A 23,972-nucleotide genomic window follows, 5' to 3' on the forward strand; every position below is an offset into this window, starting at 1 on the left:
CAAGTACATATACTGTATGTCTTTTACAATGAATATATAGTTATTTAGTGAGTGATTATTCAAAATGGTCTTTGTCGATGTGCCGTTTGTCATTGCTTTCCTGTCGTCTGAGAGGTTTTATTGGTTATAATGCAAGTCTTATAAGACACCATCGAATCATCAGTGTAAGTTATTCTCATCCAAACTGGAAATGACAGATTCAATGCATCCCAAAGAGATGGATGCACCAGCCTGCATTATGACATGCAGTGTGAGATGTATTGTAATGCTGTCTATCAAAGCGATGCAGAGACATCAGATGAGAGGATTAGCTCAAGGTCACTGCTACGTGCTGGCTGGCACACCTGCGTGCAGATCGCATCGGCTGCGACAGGACTTCAGAGCCTTCCCCTCTGCGCGCGCGCGCTCTCTCGTGTGCTGCTGTCAGTCATGCAGCCGACAGATAAACAATCAATTATGTACAGGCAGTCATCAGGGACACTTCTGTGTCAATCCGCGGTACAACATCTGTGCAGAGAACACGCCGCCTGCGCTGCAGCGACTTCTGCATTTCAAAAGCACTGACTGAATGGTAATGACATGCATTTATTTATGGAATAAAGAATCGGCAGCAAAACACAAACCACGTGCGCAGTGGAGTCAGAATCAGTTGCACTCGCGCACATGCACGCTTATTATGCATGCACGGCTGCCGCTCCAGCACGCTCCTGCGTTATGTCATGCAAAGAAATGAATTACACAATGCGATTGGCATTTTAATGACGTGTCGTACAAGGAAGGAGCCATGCAGCGTTGATGGATGAAAACAAAAGAAGAATTACAGCTGCAGTGCATTAATGACTCCAAACAATTATATAAAAAATTGTCAGAAGTGGCACGTCCTGCCTTTTAGCCGGGCACATGCAGAGCGGTTTTATGAAAAAGCTTCATGATTCCAGCTCTCGCAGGAAAACAAATGGATTTTTTACTTTAAACGTTGTCTTTCAGGTCTTTACAGTAATAATTAAGCCAAAAATAAAAACACTCACGTCTGTTCCAAACCAGTATAACTTTTATAATGAAAGTGAATATGGACTAAAAGTAAGTCCATATAAAAGTAGTCCATAAAACATTGAATATAGATTAAATTACTGTGATGACACACAGAGGCAACTGCATTTCTGGGTCCTTCAGATCAGCAGCTTTCAGTGGTTGCTTGGTTGGTTGTTTACTTGTTTACTTGCTTGGCTGCTTGTTTGCTTGGTTGGTTGTTTGCTTATTTGCTTGTTTACTTGCTTGGTTGTTTGCTTGTTTACTTGCTTGGTTGGTTGTTTGCTTATTTGCTTGTTTACCTGCTTGCTTGCTTGTTTGCTTGTTTACTTGCTTGGTTGGTTGGTTGTTTGCTTGTTTACTTGCTTGGTTGGTTGGTTGTTTGCTTGTTTACTTGCTTGGTTGGTTGGTTGTTTGCTTGTTTACTTGCTTGGCTGCTTGTTTGCTTGCTTGGGTGTTTGCTTGTTTACTTGCTTTCTTGGCTGCTTGTTTACTTGCTTACTTGGTTGTTTGCTTGTTTGGTTGTTTGCTTGTTTACTTGCTTGCTTGGTTGGTTGTTTGCTTGTTTACTTGCTTGCTTGGTTGGTTGTTTGCTTGTTTACTTGGTTGGTTGTTTGCTTGTTTTGTTGTTTGCTTGTTTACTTCCTTGCTTGGTTGGTTGGTTGGTTGCTTGATTGTTTGCTTGCTTGGTTGGTTGTTTGCTTATTTGCTTGTTTACTTGCTTGCTTGCTTGGTTGTTTGCTTGTTTACTTGCTTGGTTGGTTGGTTGCTTATTTGCTTGTTTACTTGCTTGCTTGCTTGGTTGTTTGCTTGTTTACTTGCTTGGTTGGTTGGTTGTTTGCTTGTTTACTTGCTTGGTTGGTTGGTTGTTTGCTTGTTTACTTGCTTGGCTGCTTGTTTGCTTGCTTGGTTGTTTGCTTGTTTACTTGCTTGCTTGGTTGGTTGTTTGCTTGTTTACTTGCTTGCTTGGTTGGTTGTTTGCTTGGTTGGTTGTTTGCTTGTTTACTTGCTTGCTTGGTTGGTTGTTGCTTGTTTACTTGTTTACTTGGTTGGTTGTTTGCTTGTTTTGTTGTTTGCTTGTTTACTTCCTTGCTTGGTTGGTTGGTTGGTTTTGGTTGCTTATTTTTGAGTCTAGTCTCTATATTTGTTCCGACTAAGAAAATATTGTAACATTCCATGAATCAAATTTAAAAACTATCGGCCGATTAAGCGGTTCTCTAAACTTATTATTAAACTTTATTTCTATCGTTAAGCCGGTTCTCGCCTCCTCTCCGTTGTAACACCTTTACAGTGTGATTCGATCATCGTTAGATCATATTTACCCTATTTTCTTTCACAGTGATTGCGCTTTGTAACCATTTGCGATCAGAGTTTGTGTGATTTCTTTGTGAAAAGTTTTAATTGAGCAGATGTGATAATGACAGTAATGGTGGAAAAATCATAATTTACTGTACATCCAACCACAAGTTTATCCACTGACCCTGATGGAAATTGTAAGCTCAAATCTCCAATAGTCTTTTAGTAACTGTGTGTTTCAACTCCACATTTTCAGCTCAATTTGATGGAAGCACCCATTGAAAGCAGTTCTTTTCTGGGGTGCCATATTTTTTTATTAATTTATTTATTTTTAACCATTTTTAAGCTCGACAGTCCCCATTCACTTTCATTGTATGCAGCCAAGATAATCTGGAAAATGTCTCCATTTGTGTTTCCCAGTCACATGCATATGTAATGACATGAGGGCAAGTAAATAACTTTTTGGGTGAAGTGTCCCTGATTGGCTGCTCTGGTGCATACATTTAAATGACAGTTCTGAATCAAGTGTCCGTTTGACTAGTCTTTGGAATCTGATCTATTCATCTTTGCAAAGGACGCAGAATATTTTAGTTATAAAGACTTCTGACAGTAAGCTGCGGCAATTTTTCTGGGCTTGAATGAAACTCATTCAATAAAAAGTGCAATCATGGCCTGTGCGGACTGGCTGTTGAATTCCAAAATGACAGTTTTCATTTCCCACAATCTTGCTGGTACCTCCAAAAAGCACATTCACACAGAGGCATCTATACACGGAAGCTCCGCAGGTAATGAATGCAGTCCAGGCGTGTGTATGTGGATGCGGCGAGATATTGAGCAGGAGAATAGAGCAGTGCTCGCTGCGGTACAGCACCGCCAGAGGATACCTTGAATCGGTCCAGTCCGTTCTAATCCTGTAGCAGTGAGGAATGAGAGGCTGTGTGGAGGCAGCCAATTCTGGTATCTCAGATAACACGTTTCTTACACACCGCAGGATAGACTAATAACAGAGCGAGAGATTATGGGGCTAATCGTTAGGTGCATTGAAACACCCACAGGCCACACACACACACTCACACACATGGCTGAAGAGAATAAGTGCAGTGGAAATTTTGTGAAGCAGTAATATCTCAGATCTAATGTTCTCTCTCTTACTTTCTGAACACTTGCATCTCATCTGAACAAACCTCAAATGAACTCAGAGTTCAACAGCCTCTCAGTCCGACAGCAGACGATTAAATAGAGCTAGTGTCAGATCATCTTGATTTGAGGCTTTCATCAACCGTTGTGAAAGTTCATTTGAAATATCCTTTCAGAGGATGTTTCAGTGGAGGTCAGAGCTGATTCATTCATCATCAGCAGTCTCTACAGCAAATCTACATACTGTTTCTCCAGTTAGATTTGAGAGGACTTTCTTTGAAATGGATGTAGTATTTATATAGGGCCAGTGGTGGCTCAGCGTTTAAGGCTCTGGGTTACCAACCAAAAGGGTCGGGGGTTCAAGCACCAGCACCACCAAGGCCCTTGACCCTATCTGCTCGAGGGCTGACCCTGCGCTCTGACTCCAGCTTAGATGGGATATGCGAAAACAACTTCTGGTACTCCGAGTATCTGTACTCTGCACTAATTCTAATTCTGCAATACTGCAGAGGTTTCTGTGGAATTTCGCATTGGCAGATTGGCAAAGAAAACAAAGTCTGCTATCAAAAAAATCAGTGATCTCAATATGACCTCAAAAATGCTTCATCTGTTTCCCTCAAGACCAAATAATCTGAGCTATTATGCTCACATTCATTTTATAGCTCTTAACGTTAAATGCTCACCGTTTATGTCAACAACTGATTCCTTTGTGTTGCTTGTTGAGGAAAGATGTAGCCTAGCAACCACCAAGAAACTATTCAGAGCACCCTAACAACACCATAGGAACCACTCAAAACACTGTAGCAACCATCAAGAACACCCTTACACATCCTAGAAACCACTCAAAACACCATAGCAACCCCCAGCAACTAACATTAACACCCTAACAACATCCTAGCAACTACCAAGCAACCATCCAGAACACCTTAACAACACCCTAAAAACCACTCAAAACACCTTAGCAATCAGCAAGGAACAATCAAGAACACCCCAACAACACCCTAGAAACCACCAAGCAACCATCCAGAACACCCTAACAATACCCTAGAAACCACTGAAAACACTTAGCTAAGCAACAACCTAGTAATGATCAAACAAAACTGACAAAACTGTAGAAGCCACTCAAACACATTTGCAAACACCTACTAACATCAAGAACACCCAAACAACACAATAGAAACCACCAAGTAACCATCAACGACACCGTAACAACACCTTCGATACCACTCAAAACGCATTTGCAACCATCCAGAATACCTTTACTATACCCTAGAAACCATCAAGCAACTAGAAAGAACACTCTAGAAACCACTCAAAACTCCTTAGCAAACACATAGTAACCATCCAGAACACCACAAGAACACCATAGAAACCACTCAAAAAACATTAGCAACTACCTAACAACCATCAAGAACACCTTAACAACACCATAGTAATCACTCAAAACAGCATAGCAGCCATCAAGAACACCCCAACAACACCTTAAAAACCACCTAGTGACCATCCGGATCACCTTAACAACACCCAAGAAAACACTCAAACCACCTTGGCAAACATCAAGGATACCCTAACAACACATTAGAAACCACTTAAAACACCTAAGCAAAAATATAGTAAAAAAATAAAAATAATATATATATATATATATATATATATATATATATATATATATATATATATATATATATATATATAAAAATATATTTTTTAACAATTTATGTTTATGTTATTTACTGTATTAAATTGTGTGATAAATTGGCATTGCATTGGCCTATCGGACACCCTGCTCTCTGGACATCAGCCATTAAAAAAAAACCATATCGGTCGACTAGTAGAAACCTCTCAAAACACCTTAGCAACCAATGAGCAACCATCAAGAACACCCTAACAACACTCAACATATGCCAGCAATGCATTTGTCAATGCTGGTAAGCTGTTAGGCCAGTTTCAACATTGTGACAGTGAGTTTTGCACAGGCAATGTTTTACATTTTTGTTATTTTTGCAATTCCATTTGGTGGTGGAGAAATGACACTTCACCATTAACGCTCTCTCTCTCTCTCTTTCTCTCTCTCTCTCACTCTCTCTCCGACTCTCTCTCTCTACTCTCTCTCTCTCTCTCTCTCTCTCTCAGTTAAGGTGCTTTATAGGTGATAAATATTTGTACGTTCCTATTACCAAAGCGTTTACAGCAGAGCTGCATAAAACGAAAACAGTAAAGAGTAAATATGCAATGTATTCTTGACAAATATGGTACAAAAGGATAATGTTAAATAATAAAAAAGAAGTTTCACATAGAGGATAAATAAAACATGATCAGAGAAAAATAGTAAAATATGATGGAGACTGACTGTCTCTCATTCTGTGGCAGACAGACACATATAGTCCTTGTGCTCTCATAATAAGAAGGGCAGTCTTTCATTGTTTGTTAAATGGTCAAATGTGCTGGGAATGTGTTTCATTTTGTGGTAAAGATTTTCCCGGATGTCTGTGTGTTTTGTGCATTTGTGCAAAATGCAGCTCTGTCTCGATTTTGATCACAGTGTGGACACAAGCTTTCCTCCCGTGTGCCCGTTTCTACAGTGGGGTTGTGTTCACTGTCTGTATATTCTCAAGGAGGCTCTCAGACTGATAGTCTGCCGTGGTGTAATCTCTTTTGAGGGCCATATAGTATTGCATCTTGCTCTGTTTTTGCATTTGAGTTTCACAATAAGTGATATAATTATGTTTTATTTGTGCAGTAATTTGTCTGTATCTAATTAGTGATGCAGTGTTGTTCTGGTCCAGGTCTTTAGTGTGATGGGGGTCAGTAGAGCATCAGGACTAAAGCTCTGGACCAGCTGAAGGGATTGGTATATCAGGGCTTTATAATGGCGTGAGCGGGGGTCACTGAGTTGTACATGTTTCCAGAATTTGATTGCCCATTTTTGTATTTTTATAATTAGTGGATATTTGCCTAATTCTGCCCTGCATGTGTAACCGGTCCTGGTCGCCCTGCTCCGAATGACACTCAAACCAGCGGCTCCAGCGTGGGGCGGGTGCGCTAACAAGGAGGCTAAAAGCCAAAGACCAGCTGGCTCATGTTACACTCAACCCCCTAAACCTCACTCCCATCCGGGTCACGGCACCACTGTAAACGATCCTGGTCACCCTGCTCCGAACGGGACTCGAACCAGCGTCTCCGGCGTGGGAGGCGGGTGCGCTAATAAGGAGGCTAAAGGCTACAGCCTCTAGCATCAGTCCCTAGTGCACCTCTTGAGGTCAGGAGAGTGAGGTTTACACAACCAGCTGGCTCCCATTACACTCACCCCCCTAAACCTCACTCCCATCCGTGTCATGGCACCACTGTAACCGATCCTGGTCACCCTGCTCCGAACGGGACTTGAACCAGCGTCTCCGGCATGGGAGGCGGGTGCGCTAACAAGGAGGCTAAAAGCCAAAGACCAGCTGGCTCCCGTTACACTCACCCCCTAAACCTCACTCCCATCCGGGTCACGGCACCACTGTAAAAGATCCTGGTCACCCTGCTCCGAACGGGACTCGAACCAGCGTCTCCGGCGTGGGAGGCGGGTGCGCTAATAAGGAAGCTAAAGGCTACAGCCTCTAGCATCAGTCGCTAGTGCACCTCTTGAGGTCAGGAGAGTGAGGTTTACACACTGCACAGCTATCTACCAGCTGGCTCCCGTTACACTCACCCCCCTAAACCTCACTCCCATCCGGGTCACGGCACCACTGTAACCGATCCTGGTCACCCTGCTCCGAACGGGACTCAAACAAGCGTCTCCGGCGTAGGGCGGGTGCACTTACAAGGAGGCTAAAAGTCAAAGACCAGCTGGCTCCTGTTACACTCACCCACCTAAACCTCACTCCCATCCGGGTCACGGCACCACTGTAACCGATCCTGGTCACCCTGCTCCGAACGGGACTCGAACCAGCGTCTCCGGCATGGGAGGCGGGTGCGCTAACAAGGAGGCTAAAAGCCAAAGACCAGCTGGCTCCCGTTACAAGGATTCTGCATGCAGGGTCTCTATTGGATGTTTATCCCATTTGGTGAATTCTTGATTTGGATTTGTCAGTGGACCAATCGGCTAAATCACTGATTCTAAAATTAGCAACCAAATTCTGACAGGTCTCTCTATAGTACAATGTTGTTTTATGGGATAGAAGTACCTGTGAGCTTCATCTCTCAGTTCATTCACTGCAGGGTTGAAGTTTCCAGCGGAAGTGATTTCCAATCCTGCTGATGATAATCATAGTGTGAGGAGTGTGTTATTGCGTTAGTTGCTAATGTGAATGTCTGTTGTGTTCCCTGGGATCTGGATCTTTTCCGGAAGGTCATGATTTGAGTATTAGTGAGGTTGACTGTCTGGGACCAGGTCTGACAGTATTGTTCTAGCAGGTCCAGGTTCTGCTGTAGACCGTGTTCAGTGGGAGACAACAGAACCAGGTCATTTTGATTTCTGAGTTGTGAAGAGATCAGGGGCTGTAAATCCCTCCAGACTGGTAACCAGTTTGTTGATGTAAATGTTAAACAATATCAGGCTTAAACAGCAACCCTCTCTCACTCCACACTCCTGGGAAAGAAATCTCCACCACATTTACTTTCCATGTACACTGATTTAATGAGGTCATAGGTTTTTCCTCGTATGCCATTTCCAATACGTTTGCAAAATAGTCAGTTGTGCCAGATCCAGGTCAAATGCATCTAATTATTATGGTCAAATGCATCTCCATTTTTAAAGATGGGTGTAACCAGTCCTTGATTTCAGGTGTCAGGGAAGTAACCTACACTCAGAACCACGTTTAGTCATTTCAGAATGGCTGATTGCAATTTAGTGCTGGTGTATTTTAACATTCCATTCAATATCCCATCAGGTCCAGATGCTTTTTTGGGGGATTTAGAGTATTCGTTTGGTCTTTAAGTTCCTTTTCAGTAATAGGAAGGTCTAATGGGCTTTGATTGCCAATTCTAGTATTTCCATTTGTTAAGGTATTTGATTTAGCTTACGATTTGTGCCAGTTTCTACTTTATAAATTTTTTGGGGAAATGAGTTTCTGGTATCCAGAGAGTTATCTAAGAGCAGTTGTATTGTTTGGATGCTAATTGCTTCCTGGTACACGTCTGTGCTGTTTTCAGTCCCTCTGAATGGTTTTCTGATATTGTACAGCTGACTGGGCTTTGTTATTAATCTTAGTCCTTGTCCTTTTGAGAAACACAGTAAGGGGTTTAGTTCTCTAACAGTGAATGCTCTGAGTGATAAAGGATCCAAGTCTGTTATCATACAATATACTGTGTAATTCCCAAGAGGTGAGCAAAATGGACGTTACGACTTTTACTTCCTCTATGTTGTCAAGTTTGATCGTCTTCTCAGTGCTCCGCCAAGGGGCCGATCCGAGGACCTCACTATCCATCCAATCTGTAGTAGCGACGGGCGGTGTGTACAAATGGTAGGGACTTAATCAATGCGAGCTTATGACCGGCGCTTACTGGGAATTCCTCGTTGATGGGAAATAGTTGCAATCCCCAGTCCCGATCATGAGTGGGGTTCAGCGGGTTACCAGCACCTCTCGGCGCAGGGTATACACACGCTGATCCACCCATTGTGGCGTGCGTGCAGCCCCGGACATCTAAGGGCATCACAGACCTGTTATTGCACCATCTCGTGTGGCTGAATGGCACTTGTCCCTCTAAGAAGTTGGACACCGACCGCACTGGGCCGCATAACTTATTTCGCATGCCGGAGTCTCGTTCGTTATCGGAATTAACCAGACAAATCCCTCCACCAACTAAGAACGGCCATGCACCAACACCCACAGAATCGAGAAAGTGCTATCAATCTGTCAATCCTTACCGTCTCCCTAAAGTGTCCCCTTGTGTCCTACCCTTGACATTGGTAATCAGAAGGTCGCTGGTTCAATCCCCACAGTCACCAACATTGTGTCCTTGAGTAAGACACTTAACTCCAGGTTGCTCCGGGGGGATTGTCCCTGTAATAAGTGCACTGTAAGTTGCTTTGGATAAAAGCGTCTGCCAAATACATAAATGTAAATGTGTCATTGTTTATAGTGAGTAATGTTTGAGTCACGTTTAAGATGATGTCACGACAGTAGAGGCGGCGCAACTATGACGATCAGCCTATAATCCCACCCACATTGAGGCGGCACTAAACTGCAGTGGAAATGCAAGCTCAGAAAAGTAAAGCGAGGCAAGTCGAACCGTAACGTGCCGTGGGAAAGAGCCATTTGTGACCACTGAGCTCTCCCTTTGAGCCTCCTTTCATTTCTGAAATGTCCTTCCCCATCATGTGTTTCAGTTCTGTGATGTCTCCTTTGGGTGTTCATTTCCCCCTTCAGCTCTTGAATGGACATTTTCAGGTGGTTTCTGATTTGACAGAGCTGCTCTCTGAGTTGCTGAGTGTCTTTGGTGGTGGTAGCCTGGGCATAGATTGCTCACTCAGCTCCACTGTCTCCACTTCCAGCAGAAATAAGCTGTGCTGTAGTTGAGCAATTGTGTTGTGGACATAGACTGTAAAAAAAGATGGACAGACGCCCCTTCGCTCTTTCCATTGGTGAGAACTGAAGCCGCCAGTGTCCTGATATGGCGCTGACATCTTGGGACTTGAGTCTGTGCAGTTGCGATTTCAGGACCAGACCTGCGCAGCAGTGAGCAGGAAGTAAAGCCGCAAAATCAAGGCCCTGCCCTCACTCTCGCTGAATCAATCGCAAGGACATGCCCCTGCACTTTTGACTTTTGACGTGTGAAATAATTAATTATAGAAATGTAGATATTACATTTAAAGCTCCAATCTCCTCAGTCCTCCGAAGATCCCCAAAAAAAGTCAGTTGGTGCTTCAGTGACTACTTCGCTCAGAGAACCTGTCAATCACAGCTGTCAATCATGATGTCACAGCAGCGTTTTTATAGCATCAAATAACTAAAAACAAACTTATTTTGAAAACAAACACTTGAAATGACATCAACGTGATAGAAACGACAGTAAATGACAGAAACTATCTTTGGAAAAAAGATATGTGAAGTGTAATTTAATTGTTTATTTGGTCTCACGTCCCGTTGAATAAAATGGGGAGGTGGGGCTTATGACCTATACTAGGACCAGTCACCGGGGGGCGATCCAGACGTTTTGGCTTCACTTTTGAGGGCTTGTGCGGCACACTTGGTTGTGGAGCCTTGGGTTTGGGTTTGGGTTGTTCTTGGTGTACTCTGGAGTGGGCCATTCCTCTGGACTGGCATGGGGAAGACTCGTTTGTTTGTTGTATTCTGATGTCCCAGGAGAGGGGGACTGCTTGTAGGGGTTTTCTCCCTCCCATTCCACCATTTCTTTTAGGGAGTGGAAGGTCTGTTCAATGTTTGTGTTGTTGTCCGCTCTTCTCAGACTGGATATCTGTAGGATCATCAAAGATGCGAGCACCACACCCCACTGCAGCTGTTTAATTAGTATGCATCGCATCGCTGATGTTCAGGCTCAACCAGCCAATCCGAAGGTGTGCAGGCCAACTATCCTGTGCTATTGCCATTTTTTAATTAGCATAGCATTTAACGATGAAGATATATTTAGTCCTTCTAGGCTTCCACTGCTATTTTGTATCTGTTGTTATTTATTTAATTCTCCTTTTGGTCAAATCCTTTCCCAAATATATGAATCCTTCTTCTTATTCCAATGAAGTTTGAATGTAGTTCCTGATTCTCCAGATTTTGTTGTTTTTCCTTTCTTGTTTACATCATTTTAAAAGCAAAAAAACTCATGCAAGTTCAGGAGCTCATGTTTTGCGTGGCCTCTCTCTCTCTCTCTCTCTCTAGAGCATGATGAGTGTGCGTCCGGGCAGAACAGTTGCGATGAGAACGCGCTGTGTTTTAACACCGTCGGAGGGCACAGCTGCTCCTGTAAACCCGGATACACAGGAAACGGCACCACCTGTAGAGGTGAGAGAGCGGCCCATCTGCCTCATCGCCCCGTGAACACACTTTAAACTCCTGACCTCTGTTTGCCCTCTGTTTGACCTCTAGCCCTCTGTGATGGACGCTGTCTCAACGGCGGCTCTTGCACTTCTCCGAACATCTGCGTGTGTCCGCAGGGCTTCACCGGACAAAACTGTGAGACAGGTAAGAGCCAGTTTACATTTACATTCATGCATCTTAATTGATCATATTGCTCCTCAAGTTTACTCCTGAATGACCAGATGCATTTCCATTTGGAGTGTCACAAACTGTGTGCGCCTCAGATTGCTGCAGTATCTGCCTGCGTCTTGGAGGGCCCATTTAAGGGCCCTTTTGAACAGAGCGTGAGTGTTTAAAATGGCAGTTTTGAGGAAGAGTGCTTGATTCGGGGTCACACTTGTTTCTTATGGAAGTAGGGGTGGGCGGAATCTAACATCACAGTTTGAGTGATTTTACACACTGCAAAAATGTACTTTTTAATCAGTATTTCTTGAATGTAAATACTAATGAAACAAGCTACATTTCATATAAAATCAATGTTTAAACACTGACCCTTAACACTTAATAGTTTAATAATTTTAAACCATGACTTTAACGTCTACATAAGTAATATTTACATTATATTAATGATGTTAGTCAGAGGGGAACTGGCAAATATCAAATATCAAATATCAATCACCAGTAAAAAAAAATATGAATTACAGGTATATTATGAGTATTTGATGTAATATACAGTATAATAAAAACGTTTTTCTGCCAAATTATAGTCAGGTGATGTAACCAAAATATATATATATATATTGTTATATTCGAAGTATTAAATATATAATCAAACTTATATATAATATAAGATAAATATATAATTATAAATAATAATATTTTGACCACTAAATCAATGTCAGGAGGTGTAACCACAAAAAAACCTCAACAATAACAAAACAGCTAAAAGATGAAATAACAAATAAATAAATACAGGTATATAATTTGAATTTGATGTGATAAATAATACAACTTTTAATTAAACAACAATTAAAATTAGGTAGCATAAAAACAAAAAACAAAAAACTGTTAAAAGCTAAAACAAATAAAGAAATATAGTTCTAAGTATTCATTTTGACAACTAAATCAAAGTTAGGTGGTGAAACCAAAAACAAAAGCTACTGTGTCTGTCTGTCTGTCTGTCTATCATCTTTCTGTCTGTCTATCTGTCTGTCTATCTATCCGTCCGTCCGTCTTATCATCTGTCTGTCTGTCTGTCTGTCATCTTTCTGTCTGTCTGTCTGTCTATCATCTTTCTGTCTGTCTATCTGTCTGTCTATCTATCATCTTTCTGTCTGTCTGTCTGTCTATCATCTTTCTGTCTGTCTATCTGTCTGTCTATCTATCCGTCCGTCCGTCTTATCATCTGTCTGTCTGTCTCTATCTGTCTGTCTGTCTGTCTATCATCTTTCTGTCTGTCTGTCTGTCTGTCTATCATCTTTCTGTCTATCTATCTGTCTGTCTATCTATCCGTCCGTCCGTCTTATCATCTGTCTGTCTGTCTGTCTGTCATCTTTCTGTCTGTCTGTCTGTCTATCCGTCCGTCTGTCTTATCATCTGTCTGTCATCTTTCTGTCTGTCTGTCTCTATCTATCTGTCTATCTATCCATCCATCCGTCTGTCCGTCTGTCTTATCATCTGTCTGTCTGTCTGTCTCTATCTATCCATCCGTCCGTCCGTCTCTTATCATCTGTCTGTCTCTATCTGTCTGTCTGTCATCTTTCTGTCAGTCTGTCTGTCTATCCGTCCGTCCGTCTTATCATCTGTCTGTCATCTTTCTGTCTGTCTGTCTCTATCTATCTGTCTATCTATCCATCCATCCGTCTGTCCGTCTGTCTTATCATCTGTCTGTCTGTCTGTCTGTCTCTATCTGTCTGTCTGTCTGTCTCTATCTATCCATCCGTCCGTCCGTCACTTATCATCTGTCTGTCTGTCTGTCTCTATCTGTCTGTCTGTCTGTCTGTCATCTTTCTGTCTGTCTGTCTATCTATCTGTCTGTCTATCCATCCGTCCATCCATCCGTCTGTCTGTCTGATCATCTGTCTATCTGTCTGTCTGTCTGTCTACATTAAAACTTCAAAGTATAACCCAAAAACAAACAAACAAACAACAAATATTAAAGATAGACCTTCATGACTGGGTGTAAAATTTGTACAATATATTTTACATTTTCTAATTTTGTCATAAAGGCACATTTGCAAAACTTCTTGATAATCGTGACTAAAAATTCATGATATATGTAAAAATATTTGTACCTTTAAATTTGAACTGTGTAGATATTTTAAACAAACTTTTAAAATAGATTTCTCTTTTTTATCAGACCTCATTTGTCAATGCTGCAGTAAATCAGAGACATCACACAGACTGGCGTCCACGTTCTCTTTATTCTTGGGTTTTTAAATATATGTTTACGTCTCCTCTGTCTATTGTTGTTTGTCTTCATTTAGGCCTCGTGCCTTTTATTCCTTTTCAAAACAGAGCATCAATTTCCCCCACAGCTCAAGACAAACGCACACATTACTGTTCGCCATCTGTGCGTTAATCATTTCTGTGAAACAGAGTTGTCTTTGTTTCTCGTCTCCCTCCCACTTACACACTTCTTCCATTCTGCTCAACGTTTTCCTGCATTTCTGTTCATCTGTTATTGACCCCCTGGGTAACATCGCCACCCTCCGCAGCTGTAATTTCGTGCAGGATAGAGACAGATTACGTGCGACTGCTGAATGCACGGCAGATTTGAATAAAATCATGAAGCCGTTGGAAGCTAATGGCGACTTTTGCCTTGATTTGGTAGATTAGAATCATGTTCTGGCCCAGTATGCCAATGTGTCTTAAATGAATGGACAGTTTTACTGGAGATAACGCAAACACACACTAAACACATCCAATGAGAAACTCTACACACAACTCCAGCGATCGATTCCATATAAAAGGTCATTTTTACGAGGTGACCTGCTCTGTCCTTTGATTAAAATCAAATCTCTTTCTTCGGGACTGCTGCCAGTTTTCTGGAGGATGCGGGATGGAATAAAGCGGATGAGTGTTCACGGATGTTAGAATCGTTCTTAGCTATTTTTCTGCAGCCTCCGTTGGAAGATGTGTACAGGTGCAGTGTTTCACCTAACTGCTGTTACTATTAGGTATTCGCAATTGTGCACGTTATTTGTTTGTCGAGTGCTCCAACACTTAAGATCGATGCAATCGATTACGTACATTTAGAATTTATATTCAACCTTTAAACTTTAAACCTGTTTTTATTATGTTAAAATGAGGACTATGCATTAACGACAACATCTAAATTGCAAAAAATAAATAAAAAATCACGAAAAATGCATTTGAAAGTCTTCTCAAGCGATACGTAAAAAAAAGAAAAAGAATATTTTTGGGTAAATGCCCAAAGGAAAATCAAATGTAATGCAAAATAGTGTTAGTTGCATTTCTAATGCAAATGCAAAATGTGGAGTGATGGTGGCGTAGTGGGCTAAAGCACATAACTGGTAATCAGAAGGTTGCTGGTTTTATCCCCACAGTCACCACCATTGTGTCCTTGAGTAAGACACTTAACTCCAGGTTGCTCCGGGGGGATTGTCCCTGTAATAAGTGCACTGTAAGTCACTTTGGATAAAAGCATCTGCCAAATGCATGAATGTAAATGTAAAATAGTGTTTTTTACTAGTCGAATATTTAAAGCTAAGTGAGTACTCGATTAATCGATTACTTGTGCATGTCCATAGTTACTGTATTGTGTATTTCACGATACGTGACATTTGGGCTCTGGGTATCTCAGCGAGTATTGACGCTGACTATCACACCTGGAGTCGCGAGTTTGAATCCAGGGCGTGTTGAGTGACTCCAGCTGGGTCTCCTTAGCAACCAAATTGGCCCAGTTGCTAGGGAGGGTAGAGTCACATGGGGTAACCAAATTGGCCCGGTTGCTAGGAAGGGTAGATTCACATGGGGTAACCAAATTGTTCTGGTTGCTAGGGAGGGTAGAGTCACATGGGATAACCAAATTGGCCCGGTTGCTAGGGAGGGTAGAGTCACATGGGGTAACCAAATTGTTCTGGTTGCTAGGGAGGGTAGAGTCATATGGGATAACCAAATTGGCCCGGATGCTAGGGAGGGTAGAGACACATGGGGTAACCAAATTGTTCTGGTTGCTAGGGAGGGTAGAGACACATGGGGTAACCAAATTGTTCTGGTTGCTAGGGAGGGTAGAGTCACATGGGATAACCTCCTCGCTCTCGGTGGGGCGTGTGGTGAGTTGTGCGTGGATGCCGTGGAGAATAGCGTGAAGCCTCCACATGCGCCACATCTCCACGGTAACACACTCAACAAGTCACGTGATGATATGCACGGATTGGCGGTCTCAGACGCGGAGGCAACTGAGATTCGTCCTCTGCCACCCGGATTGAGGCGAGTCACTACGCCACCACGAGGACTTGAGAGCGCATTGTGAATTGGGCGTGATAAATTGGGGGAAAAAAAATGAATACAAATGTGACAGTGGTGCCAAAAGACAATTTTGGTTATGCTAAATGAACCTAAACAAACTGTGCCCTGAAAATAAGATAAAGTTAGGTAAGATTACAAAAAATAAATAAATAGTTAATAAAAAGTGTCATGATGTTTTGACAAAAGATGTCATTGTAATATTAAAACATACTGTAAGTTTCAGAACTCAAAACTTTCTCCACATTGTGACATTTGCATCAGACCGCCTCCACAACAACACATCGACGCCTACTTTACCTGTAATCACTTTTGTAACCATAGCCAATAGCGGTGAGCAGTAAGAAAGAGCGCAGGTCAGTCAAGAGCAGAGAGCCAATCAGAACAGGGGGCGTTTACTGTCAAGTCTTAAAGGAGAAGCAGCACCAAAACTGAGTGTTTCTGACAGAGGCTCAAAATGAGGCTGGAAAATGATCATGACTGTTTTTTATGCAAAACATATTACTAATATTACAAGTAAACCTCAATGAAAATATTAAAATTATAAATAAGACACGTCATGACCCCTTTAACAAAGTTGACGTTCAGATAACTGTGATAGGGTCATACGTGAAACGAGCCTAAACAAATTGTGCCCAGAATATGAGTTAAGATAAACATCTTCGCCAAGCAGCTGCTTTAGACACATATAAAGACTAATATGACAATAAATCCTGTGGCTGCTTCTCAATAAATCCACAGTTTGAGAAAAGACCAAATGTATTACAACATGTTTTGATGGCCGGTGATGGTTTCCATTGTGTGTCGGGAATAAGGAGTCGTTACTTACTGTAATTTTGACAGCATGACGTCTGTGTTTTCTGCCTTCCTGCCGCTCATCTGGGAAACTGTTTACTGGAACACAGGCTCATGTTTGCATCTGATGGGCGGCCAGAACCCACCGCAGTCAAATGAACTAATAACACTGGAATAATATGCTGTTGTTTATCCTGGATTTCACTGCAGGTTTCCAAATGAAAGTGTACGGGTGTGAGTGTCACCTTGAGGCCTGATGATAGTTTTATTCTGCTAAAGTTTCAATAATCCGGGTTATGAATCAAACAGCAGAGGAATTTGGAGTGACATGCACCAAATTCTAGGCAAAAATAACTGGCACACAAGCTCAAAAACCTTCTGAGCTAACTTGCGGTCACTGTGGGGGCCAGTTCCCCTCTGACTAGCATCATGAATATAATGCCAATATTACTTATTTATGTGCAGTGCAATTCATGGCTTAATATTAGTAAACTAAGTAATGGGGCTTTTCCACTGCATGGTACAACTCAACTCGACTCAACTCGACTCTGCTCGACTTTTGGGGTTTTCCACTGTGGATAGTTCCTGGTACCTGATACTTTTTTAGTACCACCTCGGTCGAGGTTCCAAGCGAGCCGAGCTGATACTAAATGTGCCGTTAAAACCCTGCAGATCACTGATTGGTCAGGAAGAATCGTCACTACCAGCGTCACTGGATTGGCGACACGGCACATCAACCCGCTAGTTTTAAAGTTAGCGAAGCGATAACAGTATCGTTTGTTCACGCAACTTTCTAATTGTAAGAAGAAATGGCTGTGTGCAAAACCACGCCAGGTCAATAAACGAGGTGCAGTCGTTCCTCTCATTAGTGAAAAACGAAACAAATATGTCTCTCAGGAAGTGTCTCAGCTGTTGGCTGCACACGGCTACCACCGGACCTCCCAACAGTGTAGGGAAAAGTTAAAACAAAACTTAAAAGTGACGACAGAACCATCAAGGACCACAACAGCTGGAGTGGTTCAAATAGAAGAACGTTGCATGCTGATTCTACACAAGTGTAACAGGTTGGTTTGTTTGTTTTAGAAGCTTCCAGTAGCTGCTCAACTAAATAAAGTGAAGTTTTCAAGCAGATTATAGAGTTAACGTAACAAAACGTACCATCCTCCATCATGGATTCCAACAACGGCGAGTCAGGGCACTGTCCCTCCTATTGCTCGCCGGTTTATATAGCGTCCATTTGGTCGAACCACTTCCACTTTTCCTTAATTGTTCTGTCATCCCTGTTAAGTTTTGTTTTTACTTTTCCCTACACTGTTGGGAGGTCCGGTGGTAGCCGTGTGCAGCCAACAGCTGAGACACTTCCTGAAAGACATTTTCGTTTCGCTCATCGCTAATGAGAGGAACGACTGCACCTCGATTATTGACCATGGCGTGTCAAATAATCACGTGAACAAATGATACGGTTATCACTGTTGGTAACTTTAAAACTAGCGGGTTGATGTCCCGTGTTGCCAATCCAGTGACGCTGGTAGTGACGATTCTCTCTGACCAATCAGTGATCTGCAGGGTTTTGACGTCACATTTAGTATCGGCTCGGCTCGCTTGGAACCTCGACCGAGGTGGTACTAAAAAGTATCAGGTACCATCCACAGTGGAAAACCCCCCAAAAAGCGAGCAGAGTCGAGTTGAGTCGAGTTGTACCGTGCAGTGGAAAAGCCCCAAAAGTGCTTATCCGCGATGGGAGAAAGGTGCCTAAAGTTGTTCCTGGCAGGCCATTATCGTTCTAGAGGGCATTTGGCTGGACACAAAATGTTGTTGTGCAAGATGATGTCATCAGTAATTCTGGTTTGTTGTCTAACATGGATTACTGCATGCTAACACAAGTGAACTAAAAGTTAATACACAGGGGCTTTAATACACATAAAAAAAAACAATTGCTGCCTTAGGGGCCGTTCAAACCAAACTCATTCTTGTTCATAGAGAAGTAAAGATCTTTTTAACTTGACACGACATCTAAAAGCACGACTCTCCGTTTCGAGATGCTGAAAAATCTGCGATATGTGGTGCAACGGTCAAAGATCGAACTGAAAAACAGCGCAGACACATGAAAAAACGCATTCGATGTGAACAGCCCCTTAGAATTTGGGCGAAAGAAGGTATTTTAGGCCACGTCCACACTAATTTTGTTTGAAAGCTCTGTTTCCAGTTTCCTTAAAACATCATTTTCCAAAGTATGTGGTAATAGAGAGCTTTTTCGAAAGTCTTTGTTGTTGTTGGAGGACAATGCGGTTCCAGTTTGGATGAGGGGTGTAAACGTAGCAAAATCAATGCTTAGAAGTGCAGGCTTTAGATGGATGCACAATCATGCTGCCTACCTTTGAAACAGCACTTGTGATGCTTTACAATGCTGCCTATTGAAATGCCTGTGAACAAAGCCAATGAATCCAAATCGCTCCTATAAGTACATTTCGAAATCCTCTATTTTTAAAGAGTCTATACAATATTTATGAACCTCAAATAATATCCAATCTTATCCCTTGTCTTATATAATCAGTCAATGCACAGTGCAATCAATACAAGATCAAAAACATGAGCTTTTGTGAGCCTCCTGCACTGTAGTTTCCTCAGATTACAGTGACACTTCAGTGTCTTCAGAAACTGCGAGTAAAGAAACTCTGAATCTCTGAAGAATCGCCTCTAGAGCAACGAGAGCAATACACGAGCGCTCAAAGAGAACCAGATGATGAGAAATAAAAGTCATGCTGTGTGTGTGTGGCTCTGGGATAGAGCCGAACATGAAAATGCTTTCACTCCATCACCCTCGTGTCCTTCTCTCTGGCTTTTACGAATCCTCTCAAGACCAGCTGACAAACGGGCATAGAGAGAGAATAAAGATGATTATTTGAGTGGAACCTTTTACAAGAAATGATGCATGGAAAGAATTAATACATAATGAATGTTAAATTAATAAGTGGAGCCGTTAGCATACATGCTAAGTGTAGCTTTACCTCGACGAATGTTGGGAAAACACTTGATACCAACTGGTTTTGCTTTAGGATCAAGATTGTGGCATATCAAGTAGCGACCCAGTTCAGTAGAAAACGTAACCAGGATTTAATGTAGCATGGGATGCATTTCCTGTCATCTTTTGTTCATGGTTTTGAAATATAAAGGCATGTAGTTAGTCTTTGTAAAAAAAAAAAAATAATATATATATATATATATAAATAAATAGGAAAATTCTCACAATAATTGAGATGGGTCGCATCAGAGTTGAGGTCTGCTCCGTGATATCGAGGGAAGCTGGTTGATCCGCGAGCGCTGCAAAGTAGAACATTTAGTGTTTGTGTTTATATGAGAAGCATTTTGTGGCAGGGCGGACGGCGGGCCAGGTCGTGATTCCGCACACACGGCCCCTAATCAGGCTAATCAAACCTCAGAGAGGAATGAAGGCCGACTGGAGACGACAGTGCGACAGAGAGAGAGATTTACGGGCAGCTGTCCGAAACCTGTGTGTGTTTGTCTTTTTGTTTCAGTTTTTTATTAAACTATTATTTATATTGTCAAGTCGGTTGTCGCTTCCTCCTTTCCCTTTAATCCCTTTACACTGGTGCCGAAATCCGGGAAGGAGGAGGGATGCTCCAAAAGAGCAGCCGATGCCATCCGCCGGAGGATGGAGGAGCCCGGCCACCTGGAAGCGGAGGAACTGCCGCCGACCGCGAGGGGAGGAGGGACTTCCAACCAACTGCCTGAAGCGGTTACCGCTGCCAGGGGTGGGGGAGACCCCTACCATCCACCAAAATGCGGCGGGGCGTTCCGTCTACCAGGGGCCGGAGGACTGCCTCCGATCCGCCTGGGGAGGCGCGGCTGTCGTCCATTAGAGGGTGGAAGAGTGGCCGAGGACCAAGCTACGGCATATCAGCGAACCGGCGAGTACGTGAGTTTTTCTCTCTCTCTCCCACTGCCACTCCGTGTTGGCCTTTCCCCTCTCTTTTTAAATGTTTTGTTAATTTAGCACGATCGCCGTTACAGCATGTAGGTGCCAAATTCTTTTTTTGTGGTAAACGGGGATGACCTGCCGGCAGATGGTGCGGAAGGCCAACCCGTCCCCAGGGAAAGAGGGGGGTGTATGTCATGCCGGGAGCTCTCCTGCCTGAGAGAACGAGGGAGGAATGTGGCAGGGTGGAGGGCGGGGCGGGGTCGTGATTCTGCACACCCGGCCCCTAATCAGGCTAATCAAGCCTCAGAGAGGGATAAAGGCCGACTGGAGACGGCAGTGCGACAGAGAGAGATTTACGGGCAGCTGTGCGACACCTGTGTGTGTTTGTCTTTTTGGTTCAGTTTATTATTAGACTATTAATATTGTCAAACCGGTTCTCGCCGCCTCCTTTCCATGAATCCCTTTACATATATTGAGCCTCGTAATTTGCCTCAGCAAAATTGCACCTCGATTATTGACCACGGCATGGTTTTGCGCACAGCCATTTCTATTTACAATTCAAAAGTCGCGTGAACAAATGATACGGTTATCGCTGTTGCTAACTTTAAAACTAGCGGGTTGCTGTCCCGTGTCGCCAATTCAGTGACGCTGGTAATGGTGATTCTCTCTGACCAATCAGTGATCTGCAGGGTTTTGACGTCACATTTAGTATCGGCCCGACTCATTTGGAACCTCGACCGAGGTGGTACCAGTTACTATCCACAGTGGAAAACCCCCAAAAAAGCTTCTGGAGGAAGAACTCTGGCATATTCTTTCTCTGCTGTTCATTGGGTCGTGACCCACCTGTTGAAAAACACTTTACATAACCCACTAAATCCATGATTCACAACACACAATCAAATCACACATGCAGTCATGCATGTAATCACACACATACATTATGCAACACATTATATACATTATTTACAATGAAAATCACACATGCAAACAGGCTAGTTTAAAAACAAATGGATACCTGATATTTATGGGGGGTAAAACAATAACACTGTTCACTACTGTTGCAACTATACAAATGTTACTATACAAGTTGCATATGAACAACCCGTCAGTAATTTGATTGGTTTAAGTTTCACAAATCTTTGGTATAAACATTTCTTCAAACCAGTGATTCCCCACACCGCGGATATATCGACTGTTTTATACACGGCACAGAAACATTTCTACCAGTGCAACTGAACACTTTATCACTGAAAACTGAATCGCCGAGCTCTTACTGTGAGTGTGCCGTGGAGATAATTACATTTTTCTCTCCCAGGAGAGTGTGTGTGTGTGTGTGTGTGTGTCTGTTTGAGCCACTAAAGGTCTTTGTCTTTTCTCTGTAATAGTTTTTTTTTAGATGTTTCTATAAATAAGTGCATTATTGCAGTAGAGAATGCAGATACAGACCTCTCATATACAGTAAAGGACTCACGGATCTTCATAATCTTCAATATTCCTTATAAACTCTGCCTATATAGACAGCATTTCTAATGGCATCATAGTTGCACGTCTGATGTGAAGGCTGACAGCTGCATTGTGTTGCTATATAAGGCACCAAAGTTTGACCATAAAATCAGAAACATGTGTAAATTAAATGTAGTGCTTATATCAGGTAGAACCGGCCTGTGTCATGGTGTCAGTGTGGATTACAGTAATTATTCAGTATATAAAGGAGTTCAGGAGGGATTTTGTGCGTTTGATCCTCATTAAAAGGTCATTTGGGCCTCAGCCGTCGCTCGCAGACAGACATAGTGGGAAGACTCATTTCATCCCTGCATATAATGTGAAAATAAACAATAAATAAACAGTAACTATAGGAATGCATTTAATAATGTTAATGAATATAATCATATTCACTGGAACATCTGTCAGAAAACCGCTCCACAGCTCATCCGAGTACTTCATGTTTATCAGCGCGCCAAAGCGCCTAAAATGAACGAAATATTTAAAGCAGTATATCAAACGAAACTATAGACACTTCTCTTTACAACCAAACAGGTTTCAGTGAAAACATCAGAAGAGGTTTCTTACCAGTGGCACTTTTGTTGGAGCTGCGCCTCACGGAAATCGATGCCATGGTGTTTGGTCACGTGACTCTGTAAATTACTCTGTATCCTGAACAGAGATCGGACAATAGGTGGCGCTATAACAGCTATGAATGTTTGTGCTCTTGTGTTTTACATGTGTGTGAATGGTTGTGTATTCTGCAATGTTTCAAACAGACACATTATCTTCTCCTTCGCCTCATGAACCATAGGTGTCAATCAAAGTATTAGGTATGCCACTCAACAAAACCTGTGCAGTACAATTCTCTGAACTCCCTAGATAAATACTTACATAAATGTAGAACTTTCTAATTCAGAATGGCTATAATAGGGACATTTAAACATATGGTGTGGCTTAGTTTACCCAAAAGCCAATAACTCCTAAATTATCGCTCCGATTGGAATCACATTTAGTACACAAATGAAATGCGATTCCAAAGAATCTATTTTAAGAGCTTAAAGACTATCATAATAATTCTTAAAATCTTGTAGCACATGCACTAAAACGCCCTATGCGGCTCGAACACCAGTAATTGCTGCTTGCAGCTATTTTTCGTATTATTCTTCTCCTCTAAAACGGATTGTTCAGACCAAACCGTAAGGCCTAGAGACTTGAAACTTTGGGGAATTGTTGGACTCCAGCTAGCTACATGTGTGCATCTTCTTGCACCGACTGGCCAATGGGGGGGTGCTATAGTTAACAAAACAAAATAATCATATCCTGAACCATGCATCATATACTCAAGTACCTTATATTATTCGAATTGGTCCCTCAAGGCGAGCAAAATGGCTATTTCCAATTTGTTCGCAATTTGCGATTTTATTTTAATTAAACGTGATTCCAAAGAAGCATGCAACAATTTCTGTGGATCGGACGATAGATGGCGCTATAACAGTAAGACACGTTAAAAACATTATATCTCTATGGTTATTTACCTGAAATTGATATTACTTTATCTCTATTTTAAGTGCTTACGGGCTATCAGAATAATTCTTAAAATTGGCTTTATGCCGCAAGATGTTTTCTATTTACACAAAAACAATGAATATAACAAAGACTTGCTCAGGTTCATATTTACAAAATTGTCCACCAAATTAATTACTTTTATTTTAAATTAAATAAATGCAAATGCTTAAAAGGGTTCTTGAAACAGTGGTGATTAAATACCAAAATGTCACAGTTTTACTTTAGTAACAATGTATAAATGTGTTTTTTCAGATACTACGATTACCATGGTAAATAGT

The 23,972-nt window shown here is 42.1% G+C and overlaps 1 protein-coding gene across 1 annotated transcript in view; it reads left to right on the forward strand.

Moving 5' to 3' along the window:
• LOC127638165 (protein kinase C-binding protein NELL2-like) overlaps window positions 1-23,972 on the forward strand; it is a 126,170-nt gene that overhangs the window by 83,785 nt on the left and 18,413 nt on the right. The window contains exons 14-15 of the mRNA XM_052119580.1: window positions 11,280-11,402; window positions 11,487-11,582. Of these exons, the coding sequence (XP_051975540.1) occupies window positions 11,280-11,402; window positions 11,487-11,582 (219 nt within the window). The remainder of the gene's footprint in view (window positions 1-11,279; window positions 11,403-11,486; window positions 11,583-23,972) is intronic.

Source organism: Xyrauchen texanus, chromosome 46 (assembly GCF_025860055.1).
Source record: "Xyrauchen texanus isolate HMW12.3.18 chromosome 46, RBS_HiC_50CHRs, whole genome shotgun sequence".
Classification (NCBI taxonomy): domain Eukaryota; kingdom Metazoa; phylum Chordata; class Actinopteri; order Cypriniformes; family Catostomidae; genus Xyrauchen; species Xyrauchen texanus.